The sequence below is a fragment of the Amphiura filiformis genome, chromosome 1, assembly GCF_039555335.1.
Source record: "Amphiura filiformis chromosome 1, Afil_fr2py, whole genome shotgun sequence".
Lineage (NCBI taxonomy): Eukaryota > Metazoa > Echinodermata > Ophiuroidea > Amphilepidida > Amphiuridae > Amphiura > Amphiura filiformis.
This window is the reverse complement of record NC_092628.1, coordinates 9,518,992-9,538,934: the sequence shown is the minus strand read 5'-3', so window position 1 is coordinate 9,538,934 and position 19,943 is coordinate 9,518,992. Positions and strand designations below refer to the sequence as shown.

Below are 19,943 nucleotides of genomic sequence, written 5' to 3'. Positions count from 1 at the left end.
TCAGTTTGCCAAATGCATAAATTTTGAAATTTACCCCTGTGTGACCTTTTCCCAACAAAAACTACCTTTCCACGAAGTATTTTTAGGGAAATTTTTAGTGTTCGGGGGATATCTTTGAGAGGCATAATTTGAAAGCTTTTTTCATAACAAGAATACAAAATTGTTTTTAATTAATGTAAAACAATGTCCCAAACAGCATAGTTTTACTCCATGCCGCAAAACCTGTAATGTATGACTTTTCCATATCTTCACACCCGTGTTCATGCACTTGAACACACGTACAATCAAATCTATCCACCCAACCCTACACACCCCACCCCTCATCCCCACACACCCACCCCCATGCACACCTTACTCATGCGAACACACAGTTTCAGAATTTGTACTCTTCGCCACTAAACTGCACTGTTGATTTTCAAATATAGCAATCAAAGCACGCACGCTATATACACTTAAGAATAGTCCCTCCCCATGGCGACAAATACACTTATTCTCGCACTCAATGAATTATCAAAACAAAATCTCTCCGCCAAAACAACTGCACCTGTTTAAAATGTTGCCAAATGTAGCAATGCAAGCAAATTCACAAGCAGCTTAGTTTTACCGCTAGCCGCAAAACCGTGATGTAAGACTTCTATAATCACTGGATCCGCGTTCATGCACTTACACTCGAACATACTACACATAGTAAACGAGCTAATGCCCGCAAACAAAACGAAGACAACAAATATAAAGAAAACATTATTTGGAATTACTTGCCAAGTAAGATTTGTGCACTACCAGAACAGCCTACTCATTTTAAAAGGGAATGATAGGTTCGATTGAATATAATGTAGAAAAGGAATTTGGCAATATACTTTAATATACACGTAAAATCATTTACTGAGGCAAAAGATAACATACTTATTATCTGAGACGAAAATACCTAAATTTAGGTATTTTCGTCTCAGCTTATTGTGTATCTTGCATATCGTTGAATAACTACAGTGGAGACGTTATTTTGTCCAATAGTTAAAACAAAACAGGTTTTTTAAAGTTAATTTATGCAAAGTTTTACTACGACGTTTTACTACTACAAGAGTTTTACTACACACCGCACGTCATTATAAAAACTTGCACGCAACGCATGCAAGTCCCTGGTACGCACACATAGTCATAAGAACACAAACATAATAAACAAGATAACTCATTTACAACCCCGCCCAAACCACATCTGCCTCATGCACAAACAAACGTATCCCTACTCATATAGGTGGTGTGATCAAGCAAAATCAGTCGATACGATCAGTCGTCTGAAGTAAAAGTCTTACTCTGTGGTTTTTGTCGCAAGAAGTATAAACTACACTATTTGACACTTGCTTGCTTTAACATTTAAATCAGTGTAGTTTTTGGGAGAGTATCATTATTTTGTATCCTTCACGGGGTGTGCGTATATGTGACATGATCAAGCAAAATCAGTCGGAAGTCGGAAATATTGATTTTGAGATAGAGCCAAACAAAGGAAGTATTTCCTTTTGTTTCCTATCGTTTTGAAAAATCTTTAACTGTTCATATCTTTGGAACTGTTTGTCTAAATTCAATGGGGTTTTCTGCAAAATAAACCGAGTTTGCGGTGAATAGCAATTTAAAATATGTGACGTGTCATGTCAAAAGGAGACACTTTTGGGCAGGATCGTAAATGGAGAAGTGGCCAAAAATCTGCCCGGGGATGATTTTTCACAATTTGAGTTGGTTGCGAATTTGTAATGATATTAATGTTAAAAATATTGTCTGATAGTTTCAGACCGGAATATAACTGGCATCTTGTATTTTTTGAGACATTTTTCAAGGTAATTCCTACTCTCAACATTGTCAATAAATATTTACAAAGGTCGATATCTCAATTTCAAATTTTATAATACCATAACTTACGAACTCATATCTTCGCTTAGGAATGTCCGATTTCATTTGGGAAAATGGTGTTGTGGAGCAAAATATCTCTATATTTAAGATATGTAAAAACCTCAAAATTGATAACCTGCCCAAAAGTGTCTCCTTTTGACATGTCACGTCACATATGTGTATGCATTTGCAAAGCTACAATTTGCAGAAAACCTCATATTCTCGCACTCACGTAGTAAACATCCAATATCTCCGACAAAACAATTATTACATTTGTATAAAATTATTGTTGCCAAATGTAGCAATAGAACCAAATTCACAAGCAGCGTAGTTTTACCGCTAGCCACACAAACGTGATGTAATACTTCTCAAGACATGCAAGATCCGCGTCAATGTACTTGCACTCGAACACACACCCACTCACAATCATATCTACCTGCCCTACTAACACACAATACCCACACGTCCATAGAATAGTGAGCATTGACAAACAATTAAAAAAGAATGATGAGTTGGAATGGGATCTCCTGTACAAGTGAAAAGAGGTGATATACTTTAAGCTACGTAAGCAACAGATTTTCATCTGTTGAGAATTTAATCTGATAAGATTTTAAAAGGGCATTTTGTGATCCACAGCCTCATCCCCCACTTTTCTCAAAAAAAGTTGAGATTTTTATATCACTGGAAACCTCTGGCTACATAATGTTTATGTACAAAACTTTCTTGCAGATTAATTCGTTTAGCAAAGATATCGTGAAATTTTAATTTCGATCTGGTATACCAGAACGAAATTACAACGCATTGTCTATGGAGCAGTGTAATACACATAATCATGCATAACTCGAACACGAAAAATTGGAATCAACTGAAATTTTGGGAATAAGTTTTTATCGTGCATATCTACTGAAAAATGTCATAAAAGGAGGATGCTAGGATCACGAAATACTCCTTTAATCTGATAAAATTATTGTTAAAAACATAATATTAATGTGTATCTGGCACTTTGATGCATCATCTAAAAGTGAGTGCTAGAAGACTCTGGTAGGGATGTTTTCCCGTTATTGCGTTTGGGTCACCGCTGAAGGGGCGAAATAGATTAAGTGATCAGTACTTTGACATTTCCCTACCTCAAAAAAAAATAAAATAAAGCGGACGTAGGTATATTAAAAAGTAAACCATTTGTTATTCTTGATATTACTTGCTAAATATGTACGGTAATCTAATCACCTGCCCGCAGGAGTAGTAAATTTAAGACAAATCTGGCACTACTCACCAAATGCCCCTGCCATCGGGAAAATCCCTTGCCATTCCACCACTAGTAAAATGGCGGGAAACGGGTCGATCAAATAGAAAGTGGTCATCGATAAGTTGCTGTTGGTCTTCAGGCGTCATGGTGGGTAACCCGTAATATTTGCCAGTGAATTCTCCGTAAAGAGACGATAAGGCTGCGAGGAACCAAACATTAAAACAAAATAAATGCACCACAGATTAAAAGAATAACAATAATAAAAGCGTGTTTATTGAAGAAAAGGCGTCACTAGGATCCACAACATGCTCATCTATCAGGGCATAGTTCTTTAACCCCAATACATCTGTACATTCATTGAATAACCTTAGCAAATTTGGGTACAAAAACTCATACTCTGCAACTTGAGGTCAAATTTTACACTATGAGTGTTTAATTGAGGTTATTGAACTGTGTCATTGGGATGAGGCCATTGTGGTCCATAGTGCCTGCAACTAGAGAACTCATATAAACACGCTCATGAGATAACTGTTATTCTCAATTACGTAATGGTATAGTAGTAAATTAGTATTGATTTGGATTTGGCATTAATCAGTTTTAATTTTGAAGATGGCACATCAAATGCACCTGTGTGGTAAAAGAACAGACAGTACTTTTGAGTCTCCCGTAGGTTTGGTTATTCATGCACACGTTCAGTGTAGAAGTATGCTAAATATAGGATTTGTTGGTACGTGCACAAATTGCAAGAATACGACTGCAAAATCTTTCATAGAATGCTTAGTTATTTACAAATGACAGAATAACATAAAAGTATAAGTAGAGATATAAACATCTACCAAAAAAGTAATCACCCCCTTTATTATGAGAAAAGAACTAAAAATCTATGCATAAAAACTTAAAACTAAAATAGCAAAAGGAACCTAGTTTTGTTTTGTAAATTTTAAAGCCTCATTTGTCTTGATAGCCCAAGATTTGTTGTCACGGCGACCCTTTGAATGAAAAGATGCTATTCAAAAGTTGCACCTAAATCCATTGAGAATTGCTTTTGTTGCTAGAGTGCCTGGTCGTTACTGGTCACCTCCAGTTATCCGTGGCCAGACATGTAGAGAATGTAATGGTACACTGACTTGAGTAGCTTTCAGTGCAGCTTTTTAAAATGCATCTTCTTCATTCCAGGAGTCACTATGGCTACAAATTTTAAGCTATCAAGACAAATGAGGTATCAAAATTGGCAGAATTATCCTGGGTTTGTTTTTGCTATTTCAGTTTTTAAATTTGATGCATAGATTTTGAGTTTTGTTTCGTAATAAAGCTGTATCAAATTGATTGGATGAGTCTAACACATCAAAACTTTGAAGATAAGACGCAAATAATTTGTAGATTAATTGTATAACAAGTCATCAACTATACATTTTGAAATTTTCAAAAGTATCCAATGTTACATTTGGAAGAGGCAAGCTTTCAATAAACATCCAATGGGTACCAATCATTTTGATTCACCCTGTAATTTTTTTTATACAGGAGAACAAAATATCTTTGTAAAAATCGAAATACCTAATCGTTTCGGTAAGCCTTTAAAGGTTAACTGTAAAGTATTGCAATCTCATGATACCGGGACAGAATTGACAATGACAAAATGTTGTGATGGGCATCTTTGAGCTTGCTTTTTTTAAAATTAGCACTCCCTCTGTGGAAGATTAAGTTCTTACTATCTTCCATTGTGTATGAATTTCAACTGGAATAGCCTATTGCTGGTCTCAATTTGCATTGTTGCATGATACGACACAGTTGACTCCATCTGTTGACTCTATTGTTTTGCACTGTCAACCAATTTGTTTGACCTCGCAAGAAAACCTCAATTTGATCTCGATCTCAATCAGTGTTGCCGATGCCTTATCACAAAGACGTGACGAATCAACAATCCGACCTTCCAATCTGCGCCATAAGTATTCGTGTTTAAAAATTGTTATGTTTAGCTAACGGAGGAAGACTTCATTGATAAAACCATCCAATACCTATTGATGTACGAATGTTGCTCCATCAACTCGTAAAGAAAACGTACTTTCAAACAATATCCAAAACCGGGATCTAAAGTTAAATAGTCATATAAATTGGTGAAGCCATGGTAAACGTTCTTATCTTATACACTGAACTAGCACAATTTGGCGCCTTAATGGGTCTGTCACACACCTTTGCACAGTATTTTGTGGGACGTGAGAGTACATCGGACACACGAAATTGCATTCTGAATATGAGGAATGTCCTTCCGATATCAGATAGTTTTTTGAAATTCGTGATACATTTTATGGCAAATTATAAAAAAAGATTGAATTTTTTTAAATTTAACAGTCCTCGAAGTAAACTTTATAGATCTAGTGATATGTACTTAAAGTGTATGTAGCTGGGATAAAAAGCTGACCATCAATTTACGTCTTTTATGAACATGACCCGGTCAACCTAGAAAATATCGCATGAATGCGTCGAAGCGCGGTGAAACACATAGCGGGACAAATTTTGTTTGATATTTTAGTAATATAGATAGATTGTTGTATATTTTGTGGTAGACGTGTTAACAAGTACAATGATTGGATTTTGAGAAAGGGTTAATGAAGTTTGGAGTGTCAACGAATGAAAGGAAAATGTTAGTCAAACGCAACCACTACACATTTCATTCACTCTGTTCTTTTTTGGCCTGCGAATGCTGGAAGTAAATGTAAATGTAAATGTAAATGCAAGCTATCATATTTAGCGTATACCAATAATACCATGTGTTATGGAATGAACAAAATAAGGTACAAAGTGACAACGCTCGCGTATACAGCGCGTAAACAGTGCGCAGTGCTGCGTCTCTGCTGAGGTATGCGTGCCTTCAAAGTCGGCACAATGTGTGCGTCCGCGTCGGTACATTGTACTTCAGAGTAGAATAACTGTATACTAACCTTCTGACACGATTTTCTCAATTTGTCGCCTCTCAGCCCTGCAGACGTGTGGCGATAAGGAATAGCCACGAATATTACGTCCAGTCCGAATCCGTGAACTAATCACATATTTAGGGTCGAGTTCATCGGGGCCTGTAATCTTCTCATGATCCAGATCTGTGATGTGTTTATCTACGAGATGTAATATTAAAGTTACAAGTAAACATATTGTAGCATACAAGTGAATGGATATTTATTTATTTATTGATTGATTGATTGATTGATTGATTGATTGATTGATTGATTGATTGATTGATTGATTGATTTGAACATACATTTTTAATCAGCGACACGCGACTGTTTTTTCGTTCATAAACAGAACATGCAAATTGACCTATATTCGCATGTACTGACGTAAGTGTACTGAAGTTAAAATTACAATTAAAGAAAGAGATTACGTTTGCCATGTATGCAGAACTTTTAAAAACCTTACATCTTACAACTCATTACTAAAATACCACACCAATCAAATATGTTAAACATTTTTTGCTCAGCGTCGGTTATATTTTATTTAATATTTTGACTGTTACATATTTCATAAATAGTTTTACCCAATGTTTTTGCGGTTTATCAAAAAAGGACAGATTCAATGCTTGCACATGTAACATTGTACAGGTAGATGCAATTTCATCAGGTAAATTAATCCGTTTACCTCACTACATTGATGGATTCATTCTAATTAATTTGGTAAACCTAAAATAGAGAAACAATCCCGGGCAAACATATGCCCTAAAGCAATTGCGTACTTTGATAAAATAATATTAAGTTAATGAATTTCAAACTACTGTGTTGATGTCAAATCGTAAGTCTCCTCAGAAGGAAGTTGGACAATACCAGACCTTAGACTATCATGCTTATGTAATACGGTCGCCATGGCATCATGGTATACAAACGAGGAGGTAATGAATGGGTGTTTAAAAACTTGATACTACTAGTCTGGCAAACAGACGCAAAGTGTTCTGGGTCTCTGTTGGGTATATTCTTTAACCTGACATTGAAATTGTTATTGATATTGATATGTTAAATATAAACATATCAAGGATTCAGAAACAGAAAGCCTTAACTCACTTTTTGGCCATTTTGAGATTTTGGTACGAAATTAATCACCAGCACCCACAGATTCTTCCAATCCAAAAACTTTAACCAAGTCAAACTTCATATTGCAGATAAAGCACAATTATAGTTAGCCATATCTCATAGGCAATTGCAGTTAGCCAGAAAGCCTCTGAAACTCTGAGTTGAGGCTTTCTGACCAGAACTCAATTTGGACAAACACTAAGATAAGCCTTTCTGGCCTGCGCAACATTCCAAAGACAGTTCTTAATAACCTTCATGCCACTTGTGGTTAACATTGCAATTATATTGAAGTGCCAGGTACTTCACACTAATCCATCTCAAAGTACATTTTTGAGTGTAGTCACATAACTATAACACATAATTGGATGGTCATTGGCTTCTATTGTACAGAGATTATAATAACACATTCCACCCACCATGTTGAAAGTTAGGAGCCGTAACTTGTAAATTTTAGTTATCGCCAGAAAGACATTAACTCAATACTTAAAGGAATACTAAAGAATATCTTAAATTCCACTATTCATAATAATAATTGACATTTGTTATAATAAATTGGATACAACTTCCGGTTATAGGACCAAACTTCTCTAAATCTCATTTCTTAAAGTTAAGGCTTTCTGGTTCTCAACCATCGATATAGGAGTTACGAAATGAATTGTGAATTTGACTGAATAGAACTGTGTAAATTGCCCAATGTTCACATGGCAGCTATTGCACTTACCCACTGTATCAAAATAATCAAAAAATTGTACAAAATAATGCACTTGTACTGAGACGTTGACGCGTCTAATGCACTCTCCCTTCTGGGCTCGTGCATTAGACGCATCAACATCTCAGTACGCATACGTTATTTTGTACAATTTCACTCCCAACAAGTGATACGCAATTCTAACGTTTGCTCTGATTGGTTCTCGCTATCTAAGAGTAAGAGTGTATGAAACACAATACTCCTGGCATTTTTCTAACGTTTGTTCTGATTGGTTCACGCTATCTAAGAGTAAGAGTGTATGAAACACAATACTCCTGGCATTTTTCTAATTACGTTTGCTCTGATTGGTTCTCGCTATCTAAGAGTAAGAGTGTATGAAACACAATACTCCTGGCATTTTTCTAACGTTTGCTCTGATTGGTTCTCGCTCTCTAAGAGTAAGAGTGTATGAAACACAATACTCCTGGCATTTTTCTAACGTTTGTTCTGATTGGTTCACGCTATCTAAGAGTAAGAGTGTATGAAACACAATACTCCTGGCATTTTTCTAACGTTTGCTCTGATTGGTTCTCGCTATCTAAGAGTAAGAGTGTATGAAACACAATACTCCTGGCATTTTTCTAACGTTTGCTCTGATTGGTTCTCGCTCTCTAAGAGTAAGAGTGTATGAAACACAATACTCCTGGCATTTTTCTAACGTTTGCTCTGATTGGTTCTCGCTCTCTAAGAGTAAGAGTGTATGAAACACAATACTCCTGGCATTTTTCTAACGTTTGCTCTGATTGGTTCTCGCTCTCTAAGAGTGTATGAATTGTTCTTCATCTGTTCTCCGTCCCCATCAAACACAAAACGTTTTACAGAAAACGTATATACAGTAAAAATGTCAGGTTACATAAAGGGCATAATAAGTTTCCATAACATTTTGAAAACATTATCGAAAACTTTACACAAAACATTCTACAAATGTTGTAAGTGTTGATAAGATATTTGGTGTTACCTTCATGTAAGCAATCACGAAATTATGTATAAACTTAATATACTTCCTTTACATGTATGACTGTAAATCATGATATAGTATCATTCCTCTTTGCAACAAGATATATATAGTATTCCCAATCTATGGGGTTAACATTCCAATACAGCTATTCCTAATCATAGTATTACAGTTAATACATTTATTCCTGTGGCACTGTTCCAATTGTGCCAAACATGGTTTCAACATTATATATACTAATATTCCTAATAATAGTATTATAGTTAATACATATTTTCCTGTGGCACTGTTCCAGTTGTGCCAAACATGGTTTCAACATTATTATATATACTAATATTCCTAATAATAGTATTATAGTTAATACATATTTTCCTGTGGCACTGTTCCAGTTGTGCCAAACATGGTTTCAACATTATATATACTAATATTCCTAATAATAGTATTATAATTAATACATATTTTCCTGTGGCACTGTTCCAGTTGTGCCAAACATGGTTTCAACATTATATATACTAATATTCCTAATAATAGTATTATAGTTAATACATATTTTCCTGTTGCACTGTTCCAGTTGTGCCAAACATGGTTTCAACATTATATATACTAATATTCATAATAATAGTATTATAGTTAATACATATTTTCCTGTGGCACTGTTCCAGTTGTGCCTAACATGGTTTCAACATTATATATACTAATATTCCTAATAATAGTATTATAGTTAATACATATTTTCCTGTGGCACTGTTCCAGTTGTGCCTAACATGGTTTCAACATTATATATACTAATATTCCTAATAATAGTATTATAATTAATACATATTTTCCTGTGGCACTGTTCCAGTTGTGCCAAACATGGTTTCAACATTATATATACTAATATTCCTAATAATAGTATTATAGTTAATACATATTTTCCTGTGGCACTGTTCCAATTGTGCCGAACATGGTTTCAACATTATATATACTAATATTCCTAATAATAGTATTATAGTTAATACATATTTTCCTGTGGCACTGTTCCAGTTGTGCCAAACATGGTTTCAACATCATATATTTACTAATATTCCTAATCATAGTAATATATAGTATTATAGTTAATACATATTTTCCTGTGGCACTGTTCCAATTGTGCCGAACATGGTTTCAACATTATATATACTAATATTCCTAATCATAGTAATATATAGTATTATAGTTAATACATATTTTCCTGTGGCACTGTTCCAGTTGTGCCTAACATGGTTTCAACATTATATATACTAATATTCCTAATAATAGTAATATAGTTAATACAGATTTTACTGTGGCACTGTTCCAGTTGTGCCTAACATGGTTTCAACATTATATATACTAATATTCCTAATAATATTAATATAGTTAATACAGATTTTACTGTGGCACTGTTCCATGTTATTAAAATGTTTTTACCAAATCTGAAGTTAAATGTTATTAAAATGTTTTTACCAAATCTAAAACGCCTTTATAACACGTTTATAACATTTTTTTTTTACTATCCTATAAGAAACTGAAAATTAAATATTTCCGAGTTTCGACTGATTTTGCTTGATCGCATCACATTTTATTATGCAAGTGAATATACATACCATTCTTCTTGAATCCATTATGGTAATCTTCAATAACAGGGTCAAACAATTCACTATACAAAGTATAACATTCTTCATCACCAGCCAACAAGCCAACATGAAAATCTACAAATAAGAAGAAAAAAATACACGGTAGTGAAAATGTTCTTTCTGGACGAATATAGATGATAAAATTATATAGACCCGACCCGGATGGCCAAATTCTCTTATTTAAGACAATTCTTTACTTTTTGAACACCATTAAGGCACTTAACTATTAGACTGCGGTGTAGATATACAAAAGTACCTCTGAATATTAATACATTGACCTTATAGGAATGAGTCAACTTGAAGGTAGCCAATAATCGCATTTGTATTTCCATAGATCTTGAGTTAAGGCCAATAATATATTAAAATGAAAGTTTTGATAATTTCCCTTTCCACATAAAAATCATGCACATATAAAAGCCATGAGTCCTCTTTTTGTGTGTCAGCTTTATTTGTCTCAATATTTGAGTGCCAACACCACTAACTCCTCGCCGACTATTTGACTTCCAGAGAGCAACCAAAAATCCCCACTATCATTAAAACACTTTCAGCCCCCATGTCAAATTTGTATATTAGAAAGTAAAGTGTATTTATAACAGAGAAATACTAAAAAGCATCGCAATTTTTCTGTGGTGAAGCGACCACATTTTGGAAACGACGTCTGAATATGCACGTATTTTTAAAATCAGCCCATCTCCCCCCCCCCCCCTCCCTCCCCCAATGTCAAATGTGTATATTAGAAACCGGGATTAGAAAGCAAAGTGTATTTATAACAGAGAAATACTACTTTCTCATCTTGATGAAGGAAACTTCAAAACGAAGCATTGCAATTTCTCTGTAGTGAAACGACTACATTTTCACGTACAAACTAATGGAAACGACGTTTGAATATGCAGGCATTTTTAAAATCTAAACTTAGAAAAGGTAGACTGTATTACATTATAGATTTAAAGTGGGAAAGAAAAGGAAGCCATTTAGGTTTCTGTAGCCAACATCTGTCCGCCAGGAGCTATATTCATGCACGTGAAATATAATGCAATGGGTTCTATAATTCATCGCGTCTGATTCACTAGGTTTCTGAAGTACTGTCTTATGATTTCGACATGAATTTGAATAATGATGATAAAATTTAAAACAAAAAATGAACAACGTAGAAAAAGAAGAAAAACGTTATACTTGTCGTCTGCAAATGAAAACCGCGCGAACGACGATGGATTTCTGCGACGAGTAATTGAATTAGTGTCTGACCAATGAAACGTATAGTTAGTTATTGCTTTGGAAAGTACGATTGACATTATTGGTCGAAAGGACCTATCGTTAATCACTAGCGACTGGAATTCATGAAAACCCAAGATGGAAGTGTGGGTTACTACCTGCCCGATATTTTGCCTTTGAAAATAATATTGATCATGATCATGAATTATAAATGTAGAAAGAAGGCTCAGTGATACAATGTCAGTATTACCTCTACTCTTGGTTTCTGAATTCCACTGTAATCAAATCCAGGATTGTATTTGCTTGTCATTGTTAATTTATATATAATTTCAATTTGATCATCATTTTTCTCCTATATAATGAAGAACGTACAATTACTTTTGGCACAAGTTCTCTTCAGGTATGCCGTCATGATGATGATAATTGACGATATCAATGACTTGAGTAATTAGCTGTTAAACAATCGTTCTAGGAGCTTCTATGGGGAAAGTGAATTAATGATGATGAAAGACGAAAGAAACGAGGGAAAATGAAATAAAATACACGATAACGAAAAACAAATCCATGTTTGCTTGATAACAACATCCCCTGTTCATGTAACATATACAAAATCACAAGTAAGACCGAAACTCATTTTCTATAATACAATAAACATAGCCATTTACGCTTGTATAAATGTCATAGAATATAACAAAATAGGCATTATCCCTCTATAACTGTTTGGAACCAGGCCAATTTACACTGATTTCAATGGGGCTAATTAGGTATTCATGCGACCATATCTCGGGCCCTCATGATCCGATTCCCACCAAATTTGAACTGTGGATGTTTTTCATCATGTTCTACTGAAATATGGCCATAAAAATGCTGAAATGCAAAAAAGATAATTTTATGACGTCACACTTTGGTACTCTATACAAGTGTGAAAAAACCCTGTTCAGCATTATACCCAGAGCAAATATGGTAAACAATAATTATCCATATACGATATAATAATTAATTGATATGCACAAGGCTGCATGGTAATGGCTGCTTCTCTTCTAACCAATGACAAAACTCAAAACGTCCATATTATTGAATACAACCAGTCAGTCCCGCCCACATGATGCTCAGAATCATGCATATTCATAAACAATGTCCTAGCTATTTTCATGACTGCGAACGAAAATATATAAGAGACTTAAGTGTCAATTAGAGCTCTGTTGTTCTGACAATGTAACATTCAACCCAAATCTCCACGTGACGTATTCGTGATCAGTCTAATAATAATAATAATAATAATAATAATAATAATAATAACAATAATAATAATAATAATAACACTTATAATAATAATAATAATAATAATAATAATAATAATAATAATAATAATAATAATAATAATAATAATAATAATAATAATAATAACTAATTTTGTCAACACTTAATAACATTATGTTAGAATATTTGCAGTGAATGGTCAAAAAATATTTTTCAATGTTATGAAAACGTTTTATACCCTTTATATGCCCTTTATATAACCCGAAATTTTAACGTTTTCTGGCAACCATTTCTAGCCTTTTGCGAACAATGTCGAAAGCGTTTTGTGTTTGCTGGGATATTACTAGTAATGGTAACGCGACATAATAGCAGGCATAATTGCATACAGGTGTTCAAACCCTATCATCAAAATTTACGTTAAAAAAGTCAGGCTATTTAAACATGAAATATCATCAACCGGCGCCATATTTCCAAGCGTTAAAAATAATTATTAATAAATATTTTTTTAATGGCAAAACAAAGATGGTAGCAAGCATTAAAGTTGGTATGTGTTGGTTACTAAGCTAATGAATCTGCAAGAATTTCTTTTGCAAGTAAACATCATGTAGCTAGAGGTTAGTCCCACTTCCCTGGTTGGTATAAATATCTCAATTTTTTAGAAGTGGGGATGAGGCTGTGGATCTCGAAATGCCCTTTAATTGAGGGGGCCCTTTACCTTGAAATTAGTAAAATTAGGCTTTTCCAGAATTTTACTGCATTAAATGTAGCATTATGAGTAATTTGAATGAAGGGTGTAGGAATGCATAGCATTTGAAGTTAATTAGCATTTTTCATGTCGCGAGTGACCTTTGACCTTGAGCCGTGACCTTTACCTTCAAATATGACTATTGAATTTTGCAATTTAGTAATTCTATGTTCCATTGTTTGAAATATCATGCATTTAACAGGAAGTCAAGATAAAGGGCCCCCTTGATCCTTGATTATTATTATTATTATTATTATTATTATTATTATTATTATTATTATTATTATTATTATTATTATTATTATTACTTATTCAAACCAATAACAGTCAGCTGTAAGAGGATAGCCGGCCATCTTCTGATTTACCTCACAAGTAGCTATATATATAATCTGGAATTTTAGTGGTCTTTATCAGTACTGATGTTTAAAGAATGTAGGTGAGTAATATATAAAGTTTCTGTACCGCCTTTTTTAGCCTTCAGTTTTATTTTTTATTATTATTATTTTTTTTTTTTTTGTTGTTGTTTTTTGTTGTTTTTTTTTATTTTTATTTTTTGTTTTTCGGGTTTTTTTTTTGGTTTTTTTTTTGATCCGGTTTCAACATATTTTGAGCCTTCGGTAACTTTGCAATTTTCTTCATAACCAACAAAGTATTATGAATTTAACTATTCAAATAGTTTAACAAATACGAATTTGCACAGGTACCTTAGCCACAACGTTGGTTCCAAAAAATGATGTTTAATATTTATATCGATAGTAGGTACATGGTTCGCGTCCTTTTAAGTAATGTGATAAACCGACGACTTTTCAAGGATTTGTGTGTCACACACTTTGCCTTCTATAATTCAAAATTAAATCCCTTTGCTGTTATTGGTATCAATAGAAAGCTATAATGTGTTTCCTCTATCCTGTGATAGTCATACCAAAATGATGGTGCTATAAACGCCATAATGTATTAAAGTGCGTCCTCGCAAAATTGGAATTTCCGGTTGGCTATTTACTAATTAAGTATAGGCTAGAAATGATATTTACAATAGGCTAAAAAAACCATAAAAACGTGCCAATTTCACTGGATACCCATCGCCGGGTACCCATAAACATTTGCATAGGAACCGCATAGTCCGCGGCAAGGTTCATTATTGATCGGAGATTATATACGTATTTATTAGCAATATACATAGTAGACAATAGTAAAGTATATCGTGTGTATGTGCTTTATTCCGTAATCAATGTAACTATGATGAACAAACGTTTTCTGGCAGAACGACTCTTAGCAAAGTAGTATAGCCTCTAAACTATGGATTCAGATGTTGTGGGTTCGAACCCGGGAGAATGTTAATTCTGATCAATTTCGTTTCATTTTGTTAAGTAAGAGGAAATAATAATAGCAATAAATACGTCTTATTGAACTGAACACCGCAGAATCTAGCCTCATATACTTATGTACATGCATTATGCGATGCAAATGTTGACCAACAAAAAAAATCGCACCACGGGTGGTGGGTCACAATATTTTTCGCAATCACCCGGTATGGACCTACGATTAGCTCGTGTCATTTGGACGCATACTTTGAGCGTTTTAATGCACTGGAAAACAATCTATTGTGTGGTTGGCACAACACCGTTTGGTATGATTATGGTTCATTGTCTCCAACGACATGACGGTACATTGGTAACAACCGGTAAAGGTGGATACAAAAACCAATAATCATTTTGTGTAATTTTACGCTGAAATTTGAGTAATAACTGGTCTCAAACTTTGCTTGATTTAAAATTATCACACTGTAAATAATGTCATTAAAGTAATTGAAGACCTGTGCGCAAGAAGACCGTAAGTCCACTAGGCCCTCAACACTCAAGTTGCGTATAATTTCGTATAGTTTGGTAATGTTTATACATGTTCAGGGGCCAAAACAAATCTTTCACAACCTTTAATGATGTTTTCACACTGGAACATGTATTAAACATTATAAAACCCTAAGAAATTATACGTAACTTTAGTGTATACATGTTGAGGGGCCAAGTGGACTTACGGTCTTCTTGCGCTCAGGTCTTCAATTATAAAATAAATATTCTTAAACAACACTAATAAGGTCTCCTGGTTGCGTGATCGTTAGACATAAACGAAAGCTTCTTAGCCGAGCTGGCCGGTTGTAGTGGCGCAACAGGTGATGAGATGAGACCAACATATTCGGGAAATGAATTTGTAAGCGCATCTTAAACGCAATGACATATATATGTAATGCGTAGTAGATTCAATACAAAATATAGCATACATAAGATAGAAAATAAAGAATTAGAAGTAGATATAAAAGTTTATAATTACCTGCGTTGTCGGTTCCGTTTTGTATGGCTCTATCGAGAGTAAATCCAGATACGGTGTGTACGTCCCGGAGTCGCGAGTACATATCGAGAGACAAATGTTTGGCGAGCAGACTCTTATGCCCGGTGAAGTTAGGGTAATCCTCCTCTGCGCTGAAATTCTTCTGCTTTAAATTTGCCATTTTTTGATTATAAAAAATGTTTTTTAGTTTCAACAATTTATTCGTTTGCTGTAATTCGCCACACAATATATAAAATTTAATGAAATTAGAGAGATTTGGTGGAATGAAGTAACATACCGATAGCCATACACAAGATAATCGGTGATGGGAACGCCAGAAATTTTTCACTAATTTATGCATGATGGTGTAACAATTTGCATAATGCAAGGCATCCTCCAATCACCTTCGTAGGAAATGAAGGAGAATTGATAGAAGCTTGGTAACCTTGAAATTGATAGGTGTATTATTTCAAAGTTTTGTATACTTGTTATGAATGACATCGTAGCAACGTTGAGGTACCTGCTACATATTCGTTATTGCCACAAACCTTTATTATAGACTACGCGTGGTTTAATGCCGAATGTCCAACAAAATTGGGCGGTTCCGTCCAGTTGCTTGGGGGTGTATGCTTGTGTTGTGTTTATTACATGTAGGAGAGGGCGGATGGGTGGGGGTGTGTTGGATTTGGGTGTGTGTGGTCAGTTTTCAGAGTGTAGGGGTGGGAGAGGGTTTGAAGGGTGTATAGTATGTGCAGTAATGTGTGGTATGTGTTCTTGTTATAGATTATTTAGATTAAGCGTAAACATCTTATCTAATTAAAAGAACATTCACCTTACATGATGTTGCACAGCACGAATTCGACACTTATCAAATATAGAATTCTACCTCCAACCATCCCCTGTCTAGGGTAAAGGTAGCATATACCCCACGGGGAACATCACTTTATCATTAAGCGTGTCGACAATGAAAGATGAAACACCGCAAATCTTACCTACTAGACGAAATATCAATAATTTGCCTCAGTGCCTGGCCAATGGAAACAAGCATGAAGTTTCATGTTGCTGAAACCGCCACATGTTGATCATTCAGACAGATATCGGATATTTTAAACTGATGGTGGTGACAAGGAGGTGGAGGGGAGATGGTGTAGAAGGAGGAGGAGGAGGAAGAAGAAGAAGCAGAAGAAAAAGAGGAAGCGGAGGAAGAGAAGGAAAGAGTGGTATATTGTTACAATCTAGCAAGACCGAAGGCCAAAATCATCTGTTACCCAAGTTTACTCAAAGATACATAATTAACGCACTGTAGTATAAGTCAAAACAATTTAATCACTAACAACTCATTTATACCACAACAGGTTTTGCTAACCTGACTAAAAGAACAGAAAGTCTTGTTCTTGTTGCTGATCTGTTTGGCTCCTTAGCTGTAATATCACAATTACAGACCATTCCAGTCGCAAACTTATATGCTAGCGAAGTCCGACTTGACGAAAACTTGCAGAACATTATAAATCCTTGCACAACGACGATACACAAAATGGTGTTACTTTCACCATAAACTCTTTTCTTCAAGAGCAGAAGTATTAATCTGATCAAATCAATCTCAGCGTTCAGCGTTTGTCGCAGACGACCAATATAAATCCCTTTTGGGATAACTGCACACTTTTGGCGTAATATACAATCTTCCTTCGCTCAGCGGCTGAATTGTAGCCCTTTATATCTGTATTCATATCTGCATTTCACAACTAAAGAAATGTGTTTAAAATTATTAACCCAGTCTGAGATGCCACTCTTGCAACAAGTTTAATTACAGACATAGATTATATTTCAAATACTAGATACTGCTCATAATCATAATATATGTAGCAATACCTGGGATTCCCTGAAGGGTTTTACCAATATTATGTCATTCTAAATACATTATGATGTCTGGGGAATCCCCAAAACTTAATAGTCTTGGTGATGTCATTGTAAACAAGTAGTTTGTTAGGGGATTTCCCAGCTCATATGTAATAATTTTAAATTGTATAATCAAATAAGGTTAACCAGGGGGAGAGAACATATCGTTATGAATTCGGCAGACGGCCGAATCCGGATTCGTCTTTTGGTAAATTCATTTTACGCATGCATTACTTTTGAATTTGAGAACAAGGGATCAATGCTGTACATGATAGAGGGCAGCATGTCAATTTTTTAACGGAGATCAGATGATAAGTATTCAAAAGAGGGCGGCATACAGGGTTAGCTAACGGTGACTCACAGTACGGTCAAAGACGATAACCGTTAAAAAATCGATATGCCGCCCTCTATAGGTAAAGCATTGATCCCTTGTTCTCTAATTCAAAAGTAATGCATGCCAAAAATGAATTTACCAAAAGCCGAATCCGGATTCGGCCGTCTGCCGAATTCATAACGATATATACCGGTATTTCCAAAGTCAATTTCTACATTTATTTAGGTTCCCATAATTAGGAAATTTGTTTTCAATTTTCCTAGATTGAAAATTAATGGTATTTGTTATACCAATAAGTTATTATTATAGATTGAACGGAAGCATGTTCGGTCTTAGTTGTCCTTTATAGTTTTCTATCTGAGTACCGTATCAAATATTTTACAATATTTACCGGAAACGTAGCATTTTTTCCATTAGTCAATGGTATAGGGAGTCCTCTAAATTGAATGTCTTAATTCTACTCTGCAGCTGTCTCACTACCTTACCCGTCAATGCAGAACACCGTGCAGACTATTTACACATTTTAGGTACAAATGTAAAACTTTCGAATTTTACATTGTCATGTTCACTGAAAATATATTCAAATGTATATACACACATACAAAGACTTGGTTCAGCGCCTCTTAACAAATGTTTGTAAACATTTGTTAAGAGGCGCTGAACCAAAAATATTTCTTTGTTTTAAAATGTAGTTGTGATGAAACCTCGTTAACCTTCGTAGAAGCCGCCATGTTCATACCAACATCATTAACATTCATGACATGGCGGATATATACACGAAGATGTTAAATCCAGATTGGTCCAAATATGTCCATACAATACTGTGTTTTCCATGATGATACGTGCACGTACCTAAAGCAAAGAGCCCTACATCTGGTCTGCGTCACACCCGGGGGTCATTCATTTACGAGTTTATTAAAGAGTTGGATGCGTAGTCCCGGGTGCGTAGTACCCGAATATAATGGTTGATGTTTGGAGATTCATAAATACTGACACCATAGATTACATTAATTTGGAAAATTTATGTTTATATAAGAAAAGTGAAAATTATTTGACCCTTTTCAATGCAATTTAGAAATCAACACTGACGTTTGAGGTACTTGTCACGTATTCGATATTACAGCAAACCTTTATATAGACTGCCCGTGATTTAATGGCAAATGTCCAGCAAAATTGTTGCACTAATGGTGTGGCTAATGACACAGGACACTTTATAGGATAATTTCAATATTTGTCAAGAAATGATAAAATCTTATTTTGTGTAAATACATCGTTGCATTACAAAATTTACAGCAGCTAGAGTGGCACCTGGCTATTTGCTTGACTATTTGTGCGTCTGTTGAAGTAGTCCGAGTGATAACGTTTGATATTTAGAAACAATACAGCATTATGATCAAATGGACACGATGGAGCCTCACATTGTAATTGGCACTGCCATTTACTCTCTAAATATTTTCTTACAAATAATATATAATTAGACGCTTAATAGACACTTGGCGTTGCGTAATCGAGGCGTCATATTGGGGAGGGGGAGCACAAGCCGTTTTTAGGCAATTTTCCAATGAGATTTTCTAGCGGATGGTGCCTTTAAGAAACTAATATGAAAAAATTAGAGATTATTGCGATTTATCAAACATACAATAAGCTTGTAC

General features: G+C 34.7%; 1 protein-coding gene across 2 annotated transcripts in view; it reads right to left on the bottom strand.

Moving 5' to 3' along the window:
- LOC140148522 (arginine kinase-like) overlaps positions 1 to 16,380 on the bottom strand; it is a 39,755-nt gene extending 23,375 nt beyond the window's left edge. For both annotated transcript variants that reach the window (XM_072170544.1, XM_072170622.1), the window contains exons 1-4: positions 16,065 to 16,380; positions 10,493 to 10,597; positions 6,067 to 6,237; positions 3,155 to 3,326 (exon numbers count right to left, since the gene is read on the bottom strand). In XM_072170544.1, the coding sequence (XP_072026645.1) occupies positions 3,155 to 3,326; positions 6,067 to 6,237; positions 10,493 to 10,597; positions 16,065 to 16,242 (626 nt within the window). In that variant the 5' untranslated portion in view covers positions 16,243 to 16,380. The remainder of the gene's footprint in view (positions 1 to 3,154; positions 3,327 to 6,066; positions 6,238 to 10,492; positions 10,598 to 16,064) is intronic.
- Positions 16,381 to 19,943: the final 3,563 nt, after the last annotated feature.